The sequence below is a fragment of the Schistocerca americana genome, chromosome 1 (genome assembly GCF_021461395.2).
Source record: "Schistocerca americana isolate TAMUIC-IGC-003095 chromosome 1, iqSchAmer2.1, whole genome shotgun sequence".
Taxonomy (NCBI): Eukaryota; Metazoa; Arthropoda; class Insecta; order Orthoptera; family Acrididae; genus Schistocerca; species Schistocerca americana.
In genome coordinates this window covers 256,285,056-256,305,120 of record NC_060119.1, presented here as the reverse complement: position 1 = coordinate 256,305,120, position 20,065 = coordinate 256,285,056, and the positions used below count along the sequence as shown (strand labels likewise).

The following is a 20,065-nucleotide window of genomic DNA, read 5'->3' as shown; positions in this document are numbered from 1 at the left end:
TACTGCACCGTCTGTGACTGTATCTACAGCGATGGTGGATGTGGGACTACCTGGCAAACACTACCTCGTCTGATAGGTGTCCTGACGTCATCGCTAGCGTGGTTGTCCATTGACTGGAGCACCATCTTCCGTGCAGAACGCTATGGTACGGACATCTGGTGACAGTCTGTATGACTACCTCTGGAATTAGACACAGGACGGGGAAATTGCAGTTCGTTGCTTTAATTTTGGACACCAGTGAATGTCTTCCAGCCAAGTTACCTCCAGGCCAAATTTGTGGCAGAAATCAGTCGACACAGTAAATGTAGTACCTGGGTTGGAAGGTAGGAATCAACAATCTGTGAAAAAAAGGGGAAAATACTTCCTTATCTAATAATAGGAGTGATTGAGAGGGAGGATAATGATGTTTGATGTGGATCAAGGGGTTATATGTGTCGAATATTATAGGCGGAATTGAGCCACAACAAGTAGTAGAGATCTTAATGGAACTAGTCAGTGTACATCCGTTTTTTCCTCGCGTATTGGAGAAGCCGATACAAATTAGTTCTCAACACATTCCAATGAGATCGAAATTGTAATACTGCGTTTCCAATAATTTTAATGTTACAGCCAAAATGATCATCCATTTTACAAACATAAATAAAGCAAGAAACTTACATAAGATTAATTATTCTGGGCAAAACATTGTGATTTTTGTATTTTCGATGTATATTTTAAGTCATGACTACTTAAAATTCGATGTATGATCATATTTATTGTTTTTACAATTATTCTGAAAGATTCGTTGCCGCGCGGAGTGGTCGCACCGTTTAAGGCGTCATGTCACGGATTGCGCGGCCCCTCCCGCCGCAGGTTTGAGACCTCCCTCGGGCAAGGATGTGTGTGTAAGTTAGTTTAAGTAGTGTGTAAGTCTAGGGACCGATGACATCAGCAGTTTGGTCCTTTCGGAATTCACACACATTTGAACATCTGAAAGATTCGTTAATAGATATGTTTTTCTACATCAAATATTAATGAAATGTAACTCTTCGATTATGTCGATCGTACACACATATGGTTGGACTAAAATTATTGTATCTCTGCGCTTGTCAACTTGCATTATGTGTAATGTTTAGGCGTGAGTCAGTTGCTCCTGTTGGTTGCAAGTCGTTAGTTGTGGACTGAACTGGAAAGACTGTATTAAAATGTTGAGGGACCGGCATGTTGGAAGTGCATTACGATAATAATCAGATATGGAATAAATGTATTTTGAAGACAACATACAATCCTTGCGACTTGTTATTTTCTTAATGTATGGAAATAGAAAACTCGGACATTTCTCTTATACCCATTGCAGCGAGGAATCGTCCACTAAGAGTACGTTTCCCAAACAGGAGTGAGAAGAATCTACAGTTATCGTCGATAAACAAGTTAAGTTGACCAACTTTTGCTAAACTTAAGACAATTAATTGTCCCACTCCCTTTCAGATTCTTTCTTAACATAGCTGTACATTTTCTGAATCCAGTTGACATTAAAAATAATTTTCGAACAGTTTTTAAATCGTTTAATGAGGATAAAGGGGTCAGAAAATGTTGACTTTACAGACCAAGATGTGACTGCAGATACAACAAGAGAGATGAATTTATAGAGTTTGACAGCTTATGCTTTCTATATCAAGAAAAAGCAATATTTTTTATGTATGATAAATAAAGAGCCAAGTCGACACACGGGAGGAATGGCGAATGGGAATCAAAATAAAGACAGAGAAGAAAGACTGACGGTAGCTTACCTTGCAGACAAGATCGAACTGTGGTTCCTCAACCGGCCGTGGCGGGCGCGGCAGCGCTGACGGCGGGCCGCTGGACGAGTTGCGGCGAGTCACCACCACGTGACGCACTTGTCGCTCTGACATGGTGGCCTAAGGCGGCATGGCGGTCTGGAAAGGCCGGCACCCTCAGATCAACAATGTATAAGAGCGTGGAAGGAAAACTGCTCGAGTAAGACGAATACTTACCACAACAGCCCACATTTTAATCAAATATCAGTCCAATACTACAGTTTCACGACACCTGAAGTTGTAGATTGGGACAGAAAGATATTATTGGGGCTGGCTGCTGTGACCGTGTGGTTCTAGGCGCTTCAGTTTGGAACCGCATGGCCGCTAGGGTCGCAGGTTCGAATCCTGCCTCGGGCATGGATGTGTGTGATGTCCTTAGGTTAGTTAGGTTTAAGTAGTTCTAAGTTCTAGGGGACTGATGACCTCAGAAGTTAATTCCCATAGTGCTCAGAGCCATTTGAACCATTTGATATTATTGGGGACTCCACCACCTTCCTAAATACCGAGCGAGGTGGCACAGTGGTTATCAGACTGGACTCTCATTCGGGAGGACGACCATTCAAACCCGCATCCGGCCATCCTGATTTAGGTTTTCTGTGACTTCCTTGAATCACTCCAGACAAGTGCCAGGATGGTTTCTTTGAAAGGACACGATCGACATCCTTCCCAATCCTTCCCCAGTCCGATGGGACCCATGACCTCGCTATTTGGTCCCCTCCCCCAAATCAACTAACCTTCCTAAATACCAGATGATCAGCTGGATGAAAAGTGAGGAACCGCGCCAGACTGAGGATCTGTCCAAGTAACTTAATGTACAGGTTACTAGACTGCAAAAAATAGAAATGAGCCAGAAGTAAAAACACTAGAGTAATGGCCAATGGTCTGAGAGTGGATCGTTCACATGCAATTCCTAGGCAATTTTACGCACTCATCTAAACAAATGATGGACTGGTTCATCAAGTACACCACAGTTGCATGTTAAACATACAGTGAAATTACCATGACACGTAGAAAGATTTTTCATGATTCCACAGTTAGTATCTGGCGATTAGTAATGACAAGAAGAGCATCTGAATTCAAAAATAAAAAATAAAAATTCCAAATCATTCAAAAAATGGTTCAAATGGCTCTGAGCACTATGGGACTTAACATCTGTGGTCATCAGTCCCCTAGAACTTAGAACTACTTAAACCTAACTAACCTAAGGACATCACACACATCCATGCCCGAGGCAGGATTCGAACCTGCGACCGTAGCGGTCGCGCTGTTCCGGACTGAGCGCCTAGAACCGCGAGACCACTGCGGCCGGCTCCAAATCATTGACGAGTGGCTGTCCTTCATTAACAGCTACTACAGGTTTTTGTTGTGTTTGGTCACGTACTCTTATCAAGTACTCTTCTTTATGTGAAAACTGACGTGTCTTACATATCCATATATTTTTTTATGTTGCACCGCAATACTTACATACGCTCAGTCGAACATAGTACAGTATGACTTGCACCTATTTATAGCAAGGTTTTGAGGCAAAACTCCGTCCAAGTAAATGACAGCTCCCTGCGCCTTAGCAACAGGTACGAAGTGCTACCCACTGTTGATGATAACTCTGAGCCAGCACGGGTTGCATCTCCTGTTGGGGCAGCAGTCGATAGGGTGGATGCTTGTCATTGGGAGCTCCATTGTTAGGCGGGTGACGGAATCCCTCAGGGAGATAGAAGATAAGGCCAGAAACAATTCCCGTGTGCATTCGGTATGTTTGCCGGAAGGTCTCATCCGTGATGTGGAGGAGGCCCTACCGGCGGCTATCGAGTGCACTGGGTGCCATCGGCTGCATGTAGTGGCACATGTCGGTACGAATTGCTCCTGCCGCTTGGATTCTGAGGCCATCCTCGGCTCCTTTCGGGGGCTGGTTGATTTGGTGAAGGCAAATAGCAACGCACGCGGGATGCAGGCAAAGCTGTCTGTTTGTAGCATCGTACCCAGGGTTGATCGTGGTCCTCTGGTTTGGAGCAGAGTGGAAGGTCTAAACCAAAGGCTCAGACGACTCTGCGACGGTATCGGATGCGGATTTCTCGACCTCCGCAGTCGGGGCAGAATTTTAGGGTTCCCCTTAATTGGTCGGGCGTGCGCTGCACGCAGGAAGCGGCTACTACGGTAACGGAGCACAAGTGGCGTGCGAATGGGCGCTTTTTTACGTTAGAGAACCCCTCCCTTGGGATCAAAGACGACTTGTCTGATAAATAAGCCACACTGACCTCAGAGAATCTTGGTCCTCGCAGAGTAGAGACAGAAAAGATTAATATGATTTTATTAAACTGCAGGAGCATCAAGGAAAGTTCCCATAATTAGTATCGCTTACTGAAGGTTATAAAGCACAGATAGTATTGGGAACAGAAAGTTGGTGGAAACCAGAGGTAAATGACAATGAATGCCTAAGTTAAGATTGGAACGTTTATCGTAAGGATAGGTTAGTCGCCAATGGTGGCGGCGTGTTTATTGCAGTAAAAAATTCGATAAAATCTAGTGATGTTACCGCGGATTCTGAATGTGAATTAATCTGGGTGAAATTGAGTATCAAAGAACGGTCAAAAATGGTGATCGGATGCTTCTATAGACCACCTGGGTCAGGATCTGTAGTTGTAGAGCGCTTCAGACAGAGCCTGCAGAATATCATTAGTAATTTTCCTGTTCATGCCGTTGTAACAGTGGGTGAATTCAATTTGCCAGGTACAGAGTGGGAGTCTTATGCCATCAAAGCTGGTGCCAGAGACAGGGATTCGTGTGGAATTGTTCTGGATGTCTTGTCCGAAAATTACCTTGAGCAGATAGATAGAGAACCATCTCGTCACGGTAACGTCTTGGGCCTCCTGGCAACAAACACACCTGAACTTATCGAAATAGCTAACGTAGAGGAAGGTACCAGTGATCATAAGGCTGTGACAGCATCTATGAAACGGGTCCTACAAGGTATATTAACAATGGTAGGAAGATAAATTTGCCCAGAAAGGGTGACGGGATACAAATTTCAGAATATCTCAGAAGTCAGCATCAAATATTCGGTGATGAGGACGAAGCCGTGGAGAACAAATGAAAGAAATTCTCAGGCATCGTTCAGTATACTCTAGACAAGTATGTTCAGAGTAAGGTTTTGAGGGATGGACAAGATCCACCATGGTTTGATAGCCCTGTTTGAAAAGCGCTAGGTAAACAAAGAGCACTTCGTCTGAGATTCAAGAGCATGAAGAACATAGCTGACCAACAAAAGTCGAACGAAGCGAAAATGAGCGTAAGGAGAGCAATGAGAGAAGCGTTCAGTGATTTTGAAAGTAACACATTGTCAACCGACCTGAGTAAAAACACTAAGAGATTTTGGTCATATGTAAAATCAGTAAGTGGGTCAAAATCTTATGTAAGTAGGCTGTTTATGTTTTCTTATTAGTAACGCCACGTAGCGCTCTATATGAAAAATCACTGGCTGTGCTGTGTGCAGTCTGTGGGTAGTTTGCATTGTTGTCTGCCATTGTAGTGTTGGGCAGCGGCAGCTGGATGTGAACAGCGCGTAGCGTTGCGCAGTTGGAGGTGAGCCGCCAGCAGTGGTGGATGTGGGGAGAGAGATGGCGGAGTTTTGTAATTTGTCATGAACTGCTATATATATTATGACTATCAAGGTAAATACATTGTTTGTTCTCTATTAATATCTTTCATTTGCTAACTATCCCTATCAGTAGTTAGTGCCTTCCGTAGTTTGAATCTTTTATTTAGCTGGCAGTAGTGGCGCTCGCTGTACTGCAGTAGTTCGAGTAATGAAGATTTTTGTGAGGTAAGTGATTTCTGAGAGGTATAGTTTAATGTTACTCAGGGCCATTCTTTTGCAGGGATTTTTGAAAGTCAGATTGCGTTGCGCTAAAAATATTGTATAATTGTTCAAAGGGGACGTTTCATATCAGGATAAGCACAGTCTTGTATAATTTGTCAAAAGGGGACGTTTCAAATCATCTATTCATTCTCTCAGCGACTACACCGGGCCGGCCGGAGTGGCCGAGCGGTTCTAGGTGCTACAGTCTGGAGCCGCGCGACCGCTACGTCGCAGGTTCGAATTCTGCTTCGGGCATGGATGTGTGTGATGTCCTTAGGTTAGTTAGGTTTAAGTAGTTCTAAGTTCTAGGGGACTGATGACCACAGAAGTTAAGTGCCACAGTGCTCAGAGCCATTTGAACCATTTTTGACTACACCGGCGCCGAAACGGAAGATAACAGAGAAGGCCGAAATACTGAATTCGGTCTTCCGAAGCTGTTTCACCGCGGAAGATGGTAACATTGCCCCTCCTTTCATTCGCCGTACGAACGTCGAAATGGCAGATACTGAGATAACCGATTGCGGAAATGAAAAGCAGCTACAATCGCTTAGTAGTGGAAAGGCGTCAGGACCAGATGAGATACCTAAAAGATTCTATAAAGATTATGCGAAAGAACTTGCTCCCCTTCTAGCAGTAATTTATCATAGATCGCTTGAGCAACGAAAGGTACCTAGCTACTGCAGGTCATTCCCGTTTTTAAGAAGGGCCGTAAGACGGATCCACACAATTATAGACCTATATCGTTGACTTCGATCTTTGTAGAATTATGGAATATGTTTCATGCTCAAGAATTGTGAGGTTTTTTGGAAAATGAGTATCTCCTCTATAAAAGGCAACATGGATTCCACAAAGAGAGATCCTGCGAAACTCAGCTCGCTCTGTTCCTCCATGAGATGCGTAGCGCAGTGGACAATGGCGCTCAGGTTGATGCCGTGTTCTTTGATTTCAGTAAGGCGTTAGACACCGTCCCGAATTGCCGTTTAATTGAAAACATACGAACTTACGGAGTATCTGAGCAGACTTGCGATTGGATTCAAGACTTTCTTGCAGATAGAACTCAACACGTTGCTCTTAACGAAAGTAAATCGACAGATGTAAAGGTAATATCCGGAGTACAACAGGGAAGTGCGATAGGACCGTTGCTGTTTACAATATATATGAATGATCTAGTATAAAACGTCGAATGGTCTTTCAGGCTTTTCGCAAATAATCCAGTTGTCTATACCAAAGTAGCAGAAAATTGTTCAAATGGCTCTAAGAGCAATGGGACTAAACATCTGAGGTCAACAGTCCCCTAGACCTGGAACTACTTAAACCTAACTAACCTAAGGACATCACACACATCCATGCTAGAAGCAGGGTTCGAACCTGGTACCGTAGCACCAGCGCGGTTCCGGACTGAAGCGCCTAGAACCGCTCGGCCACAGCCGCCGGCCACCAAAGTAGCAACGCCAGAAGATAGTAAGAAATTGCAGGACGACCTGCAGAGAATTGATGAATGGTGGAGGCTCTGGCAGTTGATCCTGAACGTAAATAAATGTAACGTATTTCGCATACATAGGAAAAGAAATCCACTACTGTACAGCTACACTATGGATGACAAACAGCTGGGGACAGCGTCTGCAGTAAAATATCTAGGAGTAACTATCCAGAGCGACCTTTGGTGGAATGACCACGTAAAACAGATAGTGGGTAAAACAGACACCAGACTCAGATTCAGCGGAAGAATCTTAAGGAAATGTAACTCATCTACGAAAGAAGTGGCTTATAAGGCGCTTGTTCGCCCGATTCTTGAGTATTGTTTATCCATCTGGCGTCCCTACGAGGTAGGTTGGTTGGTTGGTTTGGGGAAGGAGACCAGACAGCGTGGTCATCGGTCTCATCGGATTAGGGAAGGATTGGGAAGGAAGTTGGCCGTGCCCTTTCAGAGGAACCATCCCGGCATTTGCCTGGAGTGATTTAGGGAAATCACGGAAAACCTAAATCAGGATGGCCGGACGCGGGATTGAACCGTCGTCCTCCCGAATCCTACGAGGTAGGACTGATAGAGGAGATAGAGAGGATCCAACGAAGAGGTGGCGCGTTTCGTCACGGGATGGTTTAGCTGGCGAGAGAGCGTTACGGAGATGCTAAACAAACTCCACTGGCACACTTTACAAAGAGAGGCGTTGTGCATCACGAAGAGATTTACTATTGAAATCTCGGGACAGCACTTTACAGGAGGAGTCGGACAACATATTACTTCCCCCCCACATACAATTCGTGTTTTGACCACGAGGAGAAAATATGAAAAATTAGAGCCAAAGCAGAGGCTTACCGACAATCATTGTTCCCAAGCACTATTCACGAGTGGAACAGGGTTGTAGGGATCAGATAGTGGTACCGAAAGTACCCTCCGCCACACACCATTAGGTGACTTGCGGATTATGATGTAGATGTAAATGTAAGTATCATGCTTTAACTGCGATTCTTTCTTGTCTTACCAGACTCACTACATGATATTTGATTTCTAGGCTATTTATTGTAATTTTTTTTGTAAGAATGTGGCGCTAGTCTAACAATAATTTCTGAACCTTATGTTGGGATCACAACTTGAGGCTTTGGGAACCATCACTGCAGAAATATGGTTCCAACAAGGTGGAGCCACAGTCGACACGCCTAATGCATTCATGGCAGTTATTCGAGAAATGTTTCCTCAGCACTGCACGTCATATTTCGGCGATCTCCACTGGCCCACACGCTCGCCAGATCTGTCGGTTTGCAACTTTTTCTTATGGGGTCATTTGAAATGCAAAGTTTATTGCCGCTAACCTCGCTATTCAACCATCTGCAGGCTGCAATACGCGGAGAAATTGCTGGTGTTTCACAGGACACTTCGACAGATGTTGTGTAGAACTTTAAAGAAAGACTCTTAATGTGTGTGTACGAAGACGGAAGCCACCTTTCCGACGTCATCTTTAAAAAATAATCTGCATTTCTTAAACTGGGTAACTTAGAAGTTGTGTTGTTGTAAATACATTTTATATGTCATCAACATAAATCTAATCACAGTAATTTGAAATTTACGTGTTCTTTTCGCGCCGCCATATTTGTCTAGTGGTAACACCAGTAAGAAAAATGAAGTGGGACGAAGAAGTAAAATCAGTGTTAGGAAATATTAAAGAAAGAGTTCTGTTTCTTGGGAGGTTTTCGAAGTGCAGTGTATTTGTAAAGGAAACCACGTACAAGAAGCTAGTTCAAAAACTCTGAAATATTTCTCGGGCGTTGTGCAGACCTTATCAAGTTGGAATAACGGGAGACAGCGAATGAATCCGGAGACGCGCTGCTGGGATCGTAGTCGGTCAGTACCCAAAAGAAACCGTAACGGATATACGCAAGGAACTTAAGTGGGCATCTTTGTGAGAACAGTAACTTCGTACTCATTACACTCTGTTGGGTAAATTTAGAGAACAGTTATTCGAGGAGTACTGAGCACCAATCCTGTTGCCTCTATTATACGGGGAGAACTCGATAAATGTAGCCAAATTTCAGGAAACTATCTCTGAGAGGGTAAGGAGCAAAAAAGATCGCATGGGGTTGTGACCGGAAAAACGTTCCCACTCTCACTTGAAGAGATAGAAGATCTTTGACAGTGTAAGTTTCAATGATTGTTCGGTCTGCACTAGTGTTTTAGCTCCACACTCAAGACGACAGAGAGCTGGAGCACCGTTATGTAGCAAGCACCACCAAAAGAGTGTCCTACAACAGGGGAGGCTGTGCCACCCGCCTGTGAGGAGTTGGGGCGAAAGACTGGATCACACTTGGCGGTCGCCAATACTCCCCGCCTAACACTGGGGTTGAACCGGCGCTGATGGTTCGTTGCCACCATACCATGGGGATTCTCTGTGGGCAGCACGTGGGTATTATGAAGGTTGACGTTAGTGACCCCCACCCCCCGCCCCAAGGGTCACGGGTTGGATTCCCGGCGGGGTCAGGAATTTTCACCTGCCTCGAGATGACTGAATGTTTGTGCAGTCCTCATCATTTCATCTTCATTCATGAAAGTGGCGAGATTGAAATGAACAAAGGTTCGGAATTTGTACGGGCGCTGATAACCGCGCAGTTGAGCGCCCCACAAACCAAACATCACCATCATTACCCCCTCCCTCTCTCTATTCCTGGCCCACCCACCCCGTCGACGCCATCCCCGGAAATGGTAGCCATATCTGTGAAATTTCGGCAGTGTGGTGTCCAGTGCGATGAACCTGCGGTAAAACTGTCGCTGCAGAGGCAGGTCTGTTGATGGTAACAAGGCGTGCACGCGTTGTAAGTGATACAGATAGTGGTGGCAGAGTGGAGAATGTTCCACACGACTGACGGCTTACCGCACTCTGGCGGCGCACATGCCTGCTTTTGATATCGCTGTCACTGAAAGTGATCCTTTTTCCCCATACACAAGGACGTGTACTTCCTTTGGAACGCATTTCCGCCCATATGTTCATGCAATATTTGTGCTCAGTGTCCTGTCAGGGATCGTTTCCTGCTTTTTATCCCCATTTAGCAAAATCACACTGTAAATCTCGAGCTGAGTTCATGAGAATAAGGTAAGAGTGATTTGGATGTGTATTGAAGTATACAGCCAAAATTTTATCCTCAGTAAATACTCTTATATGTGAACTGAATGTGACACGTTGTTGCTGATACTGGTGGTAGAATATATTTAGATGTAAATGTATGTTTGTTCATAAGTACCTACAGGTTTTCAAAATACGACTGCCTGATAATTACAAGAAATTGTACACATATTTCCAAGTTTCCTTTCGTAATTTACCCTGCCACATAGTTCCAGAGTGCACCACTAGGTGGCAAGTGTGTCAGAATATTATTGAGTGATGCGTGCATGTTGAGTCCTTGAATTCGCCACATGTGAGTCAGTTGTGGTGGTTTAGCAGCGATTTCGTATAAGATATCACGTAAAACATTCAGTAGACAAACCAATCCATGGGTGGTACAACGCAGTTCGGGAGATTGGCCGCTTTCGGAACCGTCAGCAGCGAAGATGTGGTGTGTGTGGGAATCATTCGTCAGGAGCCCGAAGAATTCAACGGCACGTGCGAGCAGAGAACTGCAGATGCCGCACTCAACTCTCTGGCGCATTCTATGCGAACGTCTGCGTGTAAAACCACACCGGCTGCAGTTGTTACGTGCGCTAACTACAAGCGAATGTGAGCTTCGTTCTCATTATTACAATGAACTGCGGCAGCTACTAGAGGAAGATGATTTTTCACAGCAGTTAGCATCAGTGAAGAAGTCACGTTTCACGCGTCTTGAAAGAGCACAGAACATCCACATGAGATTGTGGAACATGTGTGTGCGATTCATCTAAAGTTAGCGTCCTTTTTGACACGTCCTCTTCGAAACTTTATGGACAGTTTTTCTCCGCAGAGGAGACTGACTACTTTCGCGTAAGTGGACATACTGCCGGAATGGCTTATGCAAGGACTTCATTTTGAAGACGGTACTCCACCACCCTTCCTTACAGGCGTTCCAGATTGCCTCAGTGCTCAACCGCCTTACCGTTGGATTGGATGAGTTTCCCTTCTTCAGCGACCCTCCACAGACAAATGAGTTGATTCCATAAGATGTCTTCTTATGGGATTATTTTCCTGCCTCCAATGCTTCTTCATTTCGAAGAGTTGCAAGGAAGCCTTATTAATACGGCTCTTGATACCGACCACAGCGTTTTAAGGCGTATATGGCAAGAGTTCGACAATCGCATTGCCGTTTGGCGCGTTAAAAATGGTGCCCGTATTCAGCACCTGTGATGTAGGTTAAAAACTTGGAGAGATGCTCTATCCACTGACATTTGTGTATTTTCAGCATATATTGTGGTTTTCGCGCAGTCGTCTTCTGGAAGCAAAGAGGCACTTATGAAATAGCGCTACATAGAGGCTGAATCATGGCCATAAAGAAGAAAGAAAGGAAATAAAGGGCGGATGTTCAAAAATGGCTCTGAGCAATATGGAACTTAACATCTGAGGTCATCAGTCCCCTAGAACTTAGAACCACTTAAACCTAACTAACCTAAGGACACCACACACATCCATGGTTCAAATGGCTCTGAGCACTATGGGACTCAACTGCTGAGGTCATTAGTCCCCTAGAACTTACAACCAGTTAAACCTAACTAACCTAAGGACATCACAAACATCCATGCCCGAGGCAGGATTCGAACCTGCGACCGTAGCGGTCTTGCGGTTTCAGACTGCAGCGCCTTTAACCGCACGGCCACTTCGGCCGGCTACACACATCCATGCTCGAGGCAGGATTCGAACCTGCGACCGTAGTGGTCGCGCGGTTCCAGACTGAAGGGCGCATGTAGTAAACGTTTCTCTACAGCAAAACATTTACATATTTATCGATACCCTCCAGAGAACACTGTTCAGACCACACATGCAATCGCAATATAGTTTTTCTCATTTACATCGCATATCGCCGGTTTGATTTCAAGTCATTTACTGGCTTCCTGCACTGACCTAAAATTTTTAAAACTACTGGTACATTAATCGAAGATAACGGTATTACGATGCGTCGATAGCACATTTCATATTCAGAACGAGTTGCATCCAGTAAGACGTGAAGATCAACCACGATGTATGATCAGATTTGTGATTATATTATCAAATGACAGATTATATAATATAACAGACAGATTATATAATAAAACTTGTGGGAACGTAGTCCGCTGCACGCACTGTTAATCCCGTAAAATTTCTGCTGCATTTACTGTTGCACATGAATTGTCGTTGTTACATAACAGCGCCGTAAGGTAACACTGTTCAAACGCTGTTACGAAATAGCCCGACACAACAGCTCACGAACAGATGAACAGGACAGGCCGCAAGTCTCACAGATTATCCTCTTATGTTTCCTGCATTACACTTCGTGTTAGCCACGTTTGCTAGGGCGACTGTAACAAATGGCGGATGCTATACACCGAATGATGAGGGAATAGCTACTAATCTCAATACGGCCGACTTAAATTGGACAGCCACTAGATTTGGTAACGTACGTAACTCAATATCATCAAGAGATTAGTTATTCTTTACCTAACGTATCTCAGTAATGAGCTAGTGATCAATCTCTTACGACGTCGTTGTTATTGTTGTTCAATGTTTATTCAAAAGCATTAGCTTCGCGTCTCAGAAGATGCTAGAGTGTGTCGGTGGATTTCGGAAGTGTACAGTTGGTCTCCTACGGTGTATATGAGATGGCTCTAAAGACGGGTGCACTGTCCACTGCCAAGGAACTCTCTAACTGGTTCATTTTTTGTTATAACTGAGAAGATACATAGGAGTTCTACCAAAGATGTTTTCCAACTTGGTCTGCTAGGAGCGCTGCAGTATTCCGGAATGTTATTGGCAGATTGCCCTTCGTCGTATTCACATATTTTTATTACAAAGCCATGAGAAACTGCGTCTAGCACTGTTGTATGAATTACTGTCACTTTAGTTGTTACTGGCAGTTTTTAATACATCTCCAGTAAATATATAATCTTTTGCTTCTCTCTCCAATCGCACTCGGCCTTACTTACACACACACACACACACACACACACACACACACACTCTCTCTCTCTCTCTCTCTCTCTCTCTCTCTCTCTCTCTGTCTCTCTCTCTCTCTCTCTCTTTATTTTTTGTTTATCTTTTAGTTTCAGTGGGAATATAAGGGAAAAAGCCACTTGGTCATGGGACGAATAAGCACATAGTTTACACAGCGTGGATTAGAAAATATTTAAAAAAATAATGAAACATGAAAAAAGTTTGTAGGAAATATACAAACATTACATAGAAAAGTTTTCAACTACTGCGAGAAACCCCCACACAGAACAAGAGCAGCGCGGGGTAGCGGTCTGAGGCGCCTTGTCACGGTCCGCGCGGATTCCCCAGTCGGAGGTTCGAGTCCTCCTATGAGCATGGGTGTGTGTGTTGTCCTTAGCGTAAGTTAGGTTTAGTTTAAGTTAGATTAAGTAATGCGTAAGCTTAGGGACCGATGATCTCAGCAGTTTAGTCCCATAAGTCCTTACCACAAATTTCCAAAATTTGCCACAGAATAGCAGTACGTCAAATTTCAACTTAGGTATGAAACGTGTGGCTTATTACGGAGCTTTTTTTTCAATACTGCTCGAATGTATTGAAAACCTTTCTGTACCATGCTTAACGAAGTTTTATCCAAGGGCAAATCGCGTTTCCGTCCAGTGTTCACTGAATTAATGTCGCATACTCTTCTGAATGAGTCAGTATTGACAACATTTAATCCCATTGTGGTGTGCGTACTGTAAGACCTTCGGTACACACACCATCAGATTATTTGACTAGTCGCTCTAACGAAGTAGGCGAGTGTCAGCAATATGTCTCGTGGTCTTATCGTGACGTGTTTTTCTTCTGCCGTTAGGTCAGACGATAAAAATGCCTCTTGCACGCTTAGAGTAGCAGATTGACGGTGACCAACTTTAAACAGAACTTGATTAATTTTCGCACACGTTTATTAAAATAATAAAAATCATAGATATTACGTAACTTGATTCTGGATGCTGTTTACAACTGACAATCTGAAGTTCCTTTGGTCTTGGCACGTTAATCTTATTCCCACATATCTCTGATACTTGACAAAGTGTCTATACATTTCTCTTCTTGGCTATGTACAGGAATATGATAATCTTATTAGGCGTAGACTGAAACTTGACTATAGGCTGGTACAGACTAATGCAGACTGGTACAGACTGGTGCAGACTGGTGCAGACTGTTGCAGACAAATGCAGACTGAGTAATCGGAGATCTGTACACTCGTTATAATACCTCGCGCATTCAGGTATCACTGTGCGAGTGTGATCCGCGAGCGAAAAGTTTCTACGTTAACAGCAATCTCATTAGCTGCATTACATATTAATACGCGGATCGGCGGAAGCAGAATTTGGTCCGTCTCTAAGACAGCGCCATCTCGTAGTGCGGAGACGGACGAGCGCTGTGCCTGCGCTGTTGTGCTTAGCGGGACGCGCTCTAGTGGGAGAGTTGTGTACGGGCTGACTACGCAACACCCATAGTAGAGTATGTGTGTAGGATGGCACAGTTAGAGTTGTAGTAAACATAAACAACAACCTACGTGAAACTGCGTGGAGTGGCCGCGCGGTTAGAGGTGTCATGTCACTATCTATGCGGCCCCTCCCGCCGGAGGTTCGAGACCTCCCTCGGATATGGCTGTGTGTGTGTTGTTCTTAGCATAGTTTAGTTTAAGTTAGCTTCAGTAGTATGTAAGTCTAGGGACCGATGACCTCTGCAGTTTGGTCCCTTAAGAACTCACACACAGTTGAACATTTGAACCTACGTGAAGCTTGTAAACTGACTGTCTGACTGCCCCTTTCTGGGCCAAGAATATTCTTGGTGATTGCGCAGAATTGCACCATACGTGATAGTAAAGCGGAGGTCAGAAAGTCAGAGGCAATAGAGACCGTTCTTGTAGTGAAGACAGCAGCATTCAACTTCTGCACGAGATACTGAACTTTTTGCTTCCAAGGACAAACTTTTAATCTACCTTTAGTCATAATAATTTAAAATGTTCCACTTAACAGACTATTTGAGAACACATGGACAATAAAACTATGCTTTTACAGAAGTTCGGTGTCAGAGACTGTAAGCATTGCGTCTTTCCTTCGAGCAGTTGAGCGTTAATCTGTTCTCTGAAAGCCACATGCTGATATTACCTTCTCCGCTGTTAACTAGATTATTTGCAAGACGTAAATGAGTTAAGACAACAGCTGTCAGTGGGGCAAGTTGAAAATTTGTGCCAGACCAGGATTCGCAGGTCTCCTGTTTACTAGGCAGGTGTGTATACCACTACGCCTTCTGGACACAGTGGCCAGCAGAACAGCACAGACTGCCCTACACCACTACACCATGTGGATACATTGGTCACCACTACCGCAAACACTGCCTTACACACTGACCACTACACTATCTGGACGCAGTGGTCACCACGAACGCACGTGGGTGGTGTAGTGGTCAGCATGTAGAGTAATGTGTGCGAATTCGAATTCCAGTCTGGCACAAATTTTCAAGCTGCCCCACTACCAGCTTTTGTTCTTAATTCTTTTGTGTTCTGATTCATAATGGCTGCAGAATCAAAATGGTGTCTGTGCTTTTGGAAATGTCCGAATTAGAACGTATTCTGGTTGTGGGATTTAGATCTGTGTACTTTGCTGTGTGGACGTTCATTTATTGCTGTTAAAAATATGAACGCAGCGTACAGTAGCTTCCAGGAACAATTACGTAAAAACAGCAAGTAACACATAAAAAGTTTAAGAAAACATGCAAGGTCCTGCTTTCAGTGCATTTTGGTTTCTTTTGATTAAAATCGATAGCATGAATTCTACGACCATCGCCTCCGTGACTAAAACAAACTTCTTTACCCATTCATTTCCTAACCTGCTACAAAGCGAGTTATGATGGGAAAAATTTCAGGTACCTGCTCGAATTTTGACAGAAATCGATTTGGTTCAAATGGCTCTGAGCACTATGGGCCTTAACGTCTGAGGTCATCAGTCCCCTAGAAGTTAGAACTACTTAAATCTAACTAACCTAAGGACATCACACACACCCATGCCCGAGGAATGTCTGGTAAGAAGCTGTTGCTATCCGTTCATTGAATTACGACTTTACCATGAGAAGAAAATAAAATTTGGCGAATAGGAAACTCTCTCAAACTTCTTTGTGCGAGATGTTTATCTGCGGCCTGTAAATAAATGAAGAAGAAAGGCTACCACAGCCCTCAAGGGTCAAGTCGTTAGGTAACAATTAATGTACCTTTTTCGTTGGGCTTTTACGTCTCGTCTACTAGGCCACCATTAATACCACCACAAGAGCTCAGTGTTATTCAAGGACGAGGAGCATAATGGACATGAATCTTTAAAATCGACACTGCCAGTCTTGCAGGAGTGGCTCTGATGATTACAGAAAATTTCTTCCGGTATGATTCTCTCAACCACGAATTCAGTGTATCATATCATGTTACAGTCTGCGTCCATTAAGAGTTATTTAACTAAGTAAAGAAGTGTCTTTTGATATTTTCACGGAGGCTTCAGCAATGTTGCGCATGGTTATACCAACGCAGCATAGAAGGCCCTTCTAACGTACATAACTAGGGCGCAAACAGATTTTCATCTAAATTTTTTTGCACCTACATGCATGTGAGGAACTATATGAAACGTATGTGCTCTTAGTGTCACGCCTAGAGGAAGTTGATGACTCATCTGGTTATAGACACTAGAATAAAAAGAGCACTTTCAGTGTTTAACACTTTAAACACACATGTTTTGGGTCACAGTCACATAATTTCATGGGCAGCACGTGATAGCCCTGATACGCAGTAAATAAAAAAAAAGGAATTAAACAAGGGGTAAGCAAGAAATGGTAAGCAAACAATAGTTGGTAACGGGCTTTTTAGAAAATGAATGGTTGTAATTTTTGGAAGTGCCGTGACTTATGTGCCACTTATTTCTTCTTTTATTTAACCAGGTGAAAATCACAGATTTAACTTGGACAATTAACTGTTTCACCTGTAATCTATAGCCATCTTCGGGTCTGTAAACAAGAAAGCGCCTGCATTCGTGGGTTCGTTTCGATCCATCCAAACATGATCGAATAATCAAGCAATTTCATCCAGTAATTCGAAAGCCAATGTCGCAGTGGAAAATGAACTGCTGTGTTTGTTAGCAGTGGCAGTCATCTTCATTTGCCCCCTATCGCTTGCAACAACTACGTAACAAACGGGAACTGCAATTCATTCAACTTCTTATGAAGCGCCTCTCTTAAGAATTGTCCACATTATATTTTCATTCATGACAATTTTTCTGTGTACATATTTCCTCTGTATTTTGCATATACTTCTTCAAGTCGTCAATTGCTTTTTCACTTACTAACGTCTTACTTTAACTGCAAGTAGTTACGCAATGCTTTTCAAATCTCAAAGTGTCAACAGAAATGTTATCAAAGGCATCCGCTAGTTTACTAAACCCTCGGTAACTTATATGAGGCAGAGTTAGATTACATGAAATTGAGAGGTATTTAAGTACAACATGTCCTTAATATTTAAATTAAAACGTCCACTTCATATTTCCTCATTCTGCTTGGAAGCTAAAAACTTTAATAATGCGTCTAGTTTCATCGCTGCTATCTCTGATTTGGCCACACCCGTGTGAAGTATCGACAAATTGGCCAACCTCGCAACGGATTGCTGCGCTCCATCGCTCGTGTGTAGGGGCCCTTATACGTTACGTGCCCCCGTGTTACAAGGCTGTGTCCTGCAACAATGGGTATGAGGCCTCTATCGCTCAGTTTTACTTTCTAGCCTATCCAGTTTTATTTTATTATTTATAGACCTGATAATGACTGTAAATTACATTTGAAACCGGTAATTGTGTGATTCCAATCTTTGATTTTGTCGTTTGTAAACTTGGTTCCACAGCTGCAGTCATTTTTCTGCGAATCCTTTTTTTGTTCTGAACCAGTCACATTATTTCATAATGATAACGATCTTTCATAATGAAAACAATAATCAGACATAATGAATAAAGCGATTATTTCAAAATAAAACAACCTACGCAGGGAATTTGCCTTCCTTTAACAAATCTGTGATTATTGTTCGATTAAGACAGCTGAATCAATTGTAGAACTGTAAACGCTACGTTTTATTCAAAATAGCACGGATAAAATAAATATTGTTTTAATGGATTCGAAATCAGCACTCTGTTCGCTCAGAAAATGAATCACCCAGTTATACCCAGATTAATAGATATTTTGAGAGGGAAAAAATAGCAGTGAATGGGAAGTGATGGCATATCACTTCAGGACAAAAAAAGAGAGCAAAATCACAGGCAATATAGACAAACAAATAATGTATGATTGACAAAGTGCCTGCATATTATCCGCAAAACTGTGGGCGATTAATGAGGACTGAGTATTACAAAGAGTGGGCCTGTCTTATCGAAAACAAGAGTAAGACTTTGCGGCATGACTTGGTATGCACAAAATAGTTATGGCAGAACATATGCTACGATTATAACAAAACTAAATTTTAATCATGTTTCAAAGATAACTTACACACAATAAACTAGAGACGGGTCGTTCGCGAATTAATGGGTCCAAAGGAATAGTTCACCAAGACGAACGGAAGGAGCCAGGAATGAATTGTAAGGAACGGTCTTTGATAGTTCACTTCGGTCGTGGCTGTCTACTTATAGTTCCCAGGAACGGGAATCGGTCGATCTCGTTCTCGCGAAGGCGCGTCGGCCTGTCTCGTTACAGCCTCGTTCCCGTTCCCGTCTCTGTCTGAGTCTTTGTCTCTCTCGGTCGGTCTCTTCCTTCTCCGCGTGACCACCCGTCGCAGTTCCACTGCCGACTGTTCCTAGTTAGTTCAGTAGCCGAGTTGTTGTTCGTTTTGTTAGCTGCGCACGCCCGTTCTAGATCTGTTTCAAATCTTTTTTGAACTCTAGACATTCGTTCTTTACGAATCCTATTCAGCGTCCTCGACCGGTAATTAATATGTATTTTATAATTGCGTAAATGAATAAAAACTACGTGGTATGTAATGCATACATCTTTTCAGGTAACAAAAGAGCATATCAGATTACTTCACTATTTCGATAAACAGCAGAAGACATACTTATAAAAAGGAAAAATAATTGCTATTATACATGCAAAAGAAGTTGGCACGACACACACTAGTGGCCATTTTCCGTCTTTTTTTGACCCGAGGTTAAACAGCATATTCATTGTTTTGGAAGGCAGAACAACTTACAACCGAATAAAGCCCGCGCTCCATGATCGAGTGTCCGGGGCCACATTTTGTGAAGAGAATACGGTAACTTCTACGATAATATTTCAGTGCTACAGGGTGGCGTGCGAAAAATCGACACCGAGTACTAGACTGCTCTTTGTCGCCCACCAACCGTCATCTATTGTTTCAAGGTTGTTGTTTCTATTAGCTTTTTTGTTATTTCTTTACTGCCTAATTATTACTTGTAGCGGTCAACAAATCGTGCGTAACTGGCGAGCAGCCTGTATTCGGGGCTGTTTCTTTTGTGCGCCACCTTATATTATTTCTCTGCGAGCCGGCCGATGCGGCCGAGCGGGTTCTAGGCACTTCTCTGGAACCGCGCGACTGCTACGGTCGCAGGTTCGAATCCTACTTCGGTAATGGGTGTGTGTGATGTCCTTAGCTTAGTTAGGTTTAAGTAGTTCTAAGTTCTAGGGGACTGCTGACCTCAGATGTTAAGTCACATAGTGCTCAGAGTCATTTGGACCATTATTTCACTGCGATCAGCCACATAACGCTACAGTTAGCTAAACGAGAGGCTTTGCAG

At 43.4% G+C, this 20,065-nt stretch overlaps 1 protein-coding gene across 2 annotated transcripts in view; it reads right to left on the bottom strand.

The window, feature by feature from the left end:
• The window catches only part of LOC124563196 (ras-related protein Rab-37-like), a 334,349-nt gene that overhangs the window by 87,665 nt on the left and 226,619 nt on the right, over nucleotides 1-20,065 (bottom strand). For both annotated transcript variants that reach the window (XM_047130964.1, XM_047130965.1), the window contains exon 2: nucleotides 1,770-1,916. In XM_047130964.1, coding sequence (XP_046986920.1) covers nucleotides 1,770-1,892 — 123 coding nt within the window. In that variant the 5' untranslated portion in view covers nucleotides 1,893-1,916. The remainder of the gene's footprint in view (nucleotides 1-1,769; nucleotides 1,917-20,065) is intronic.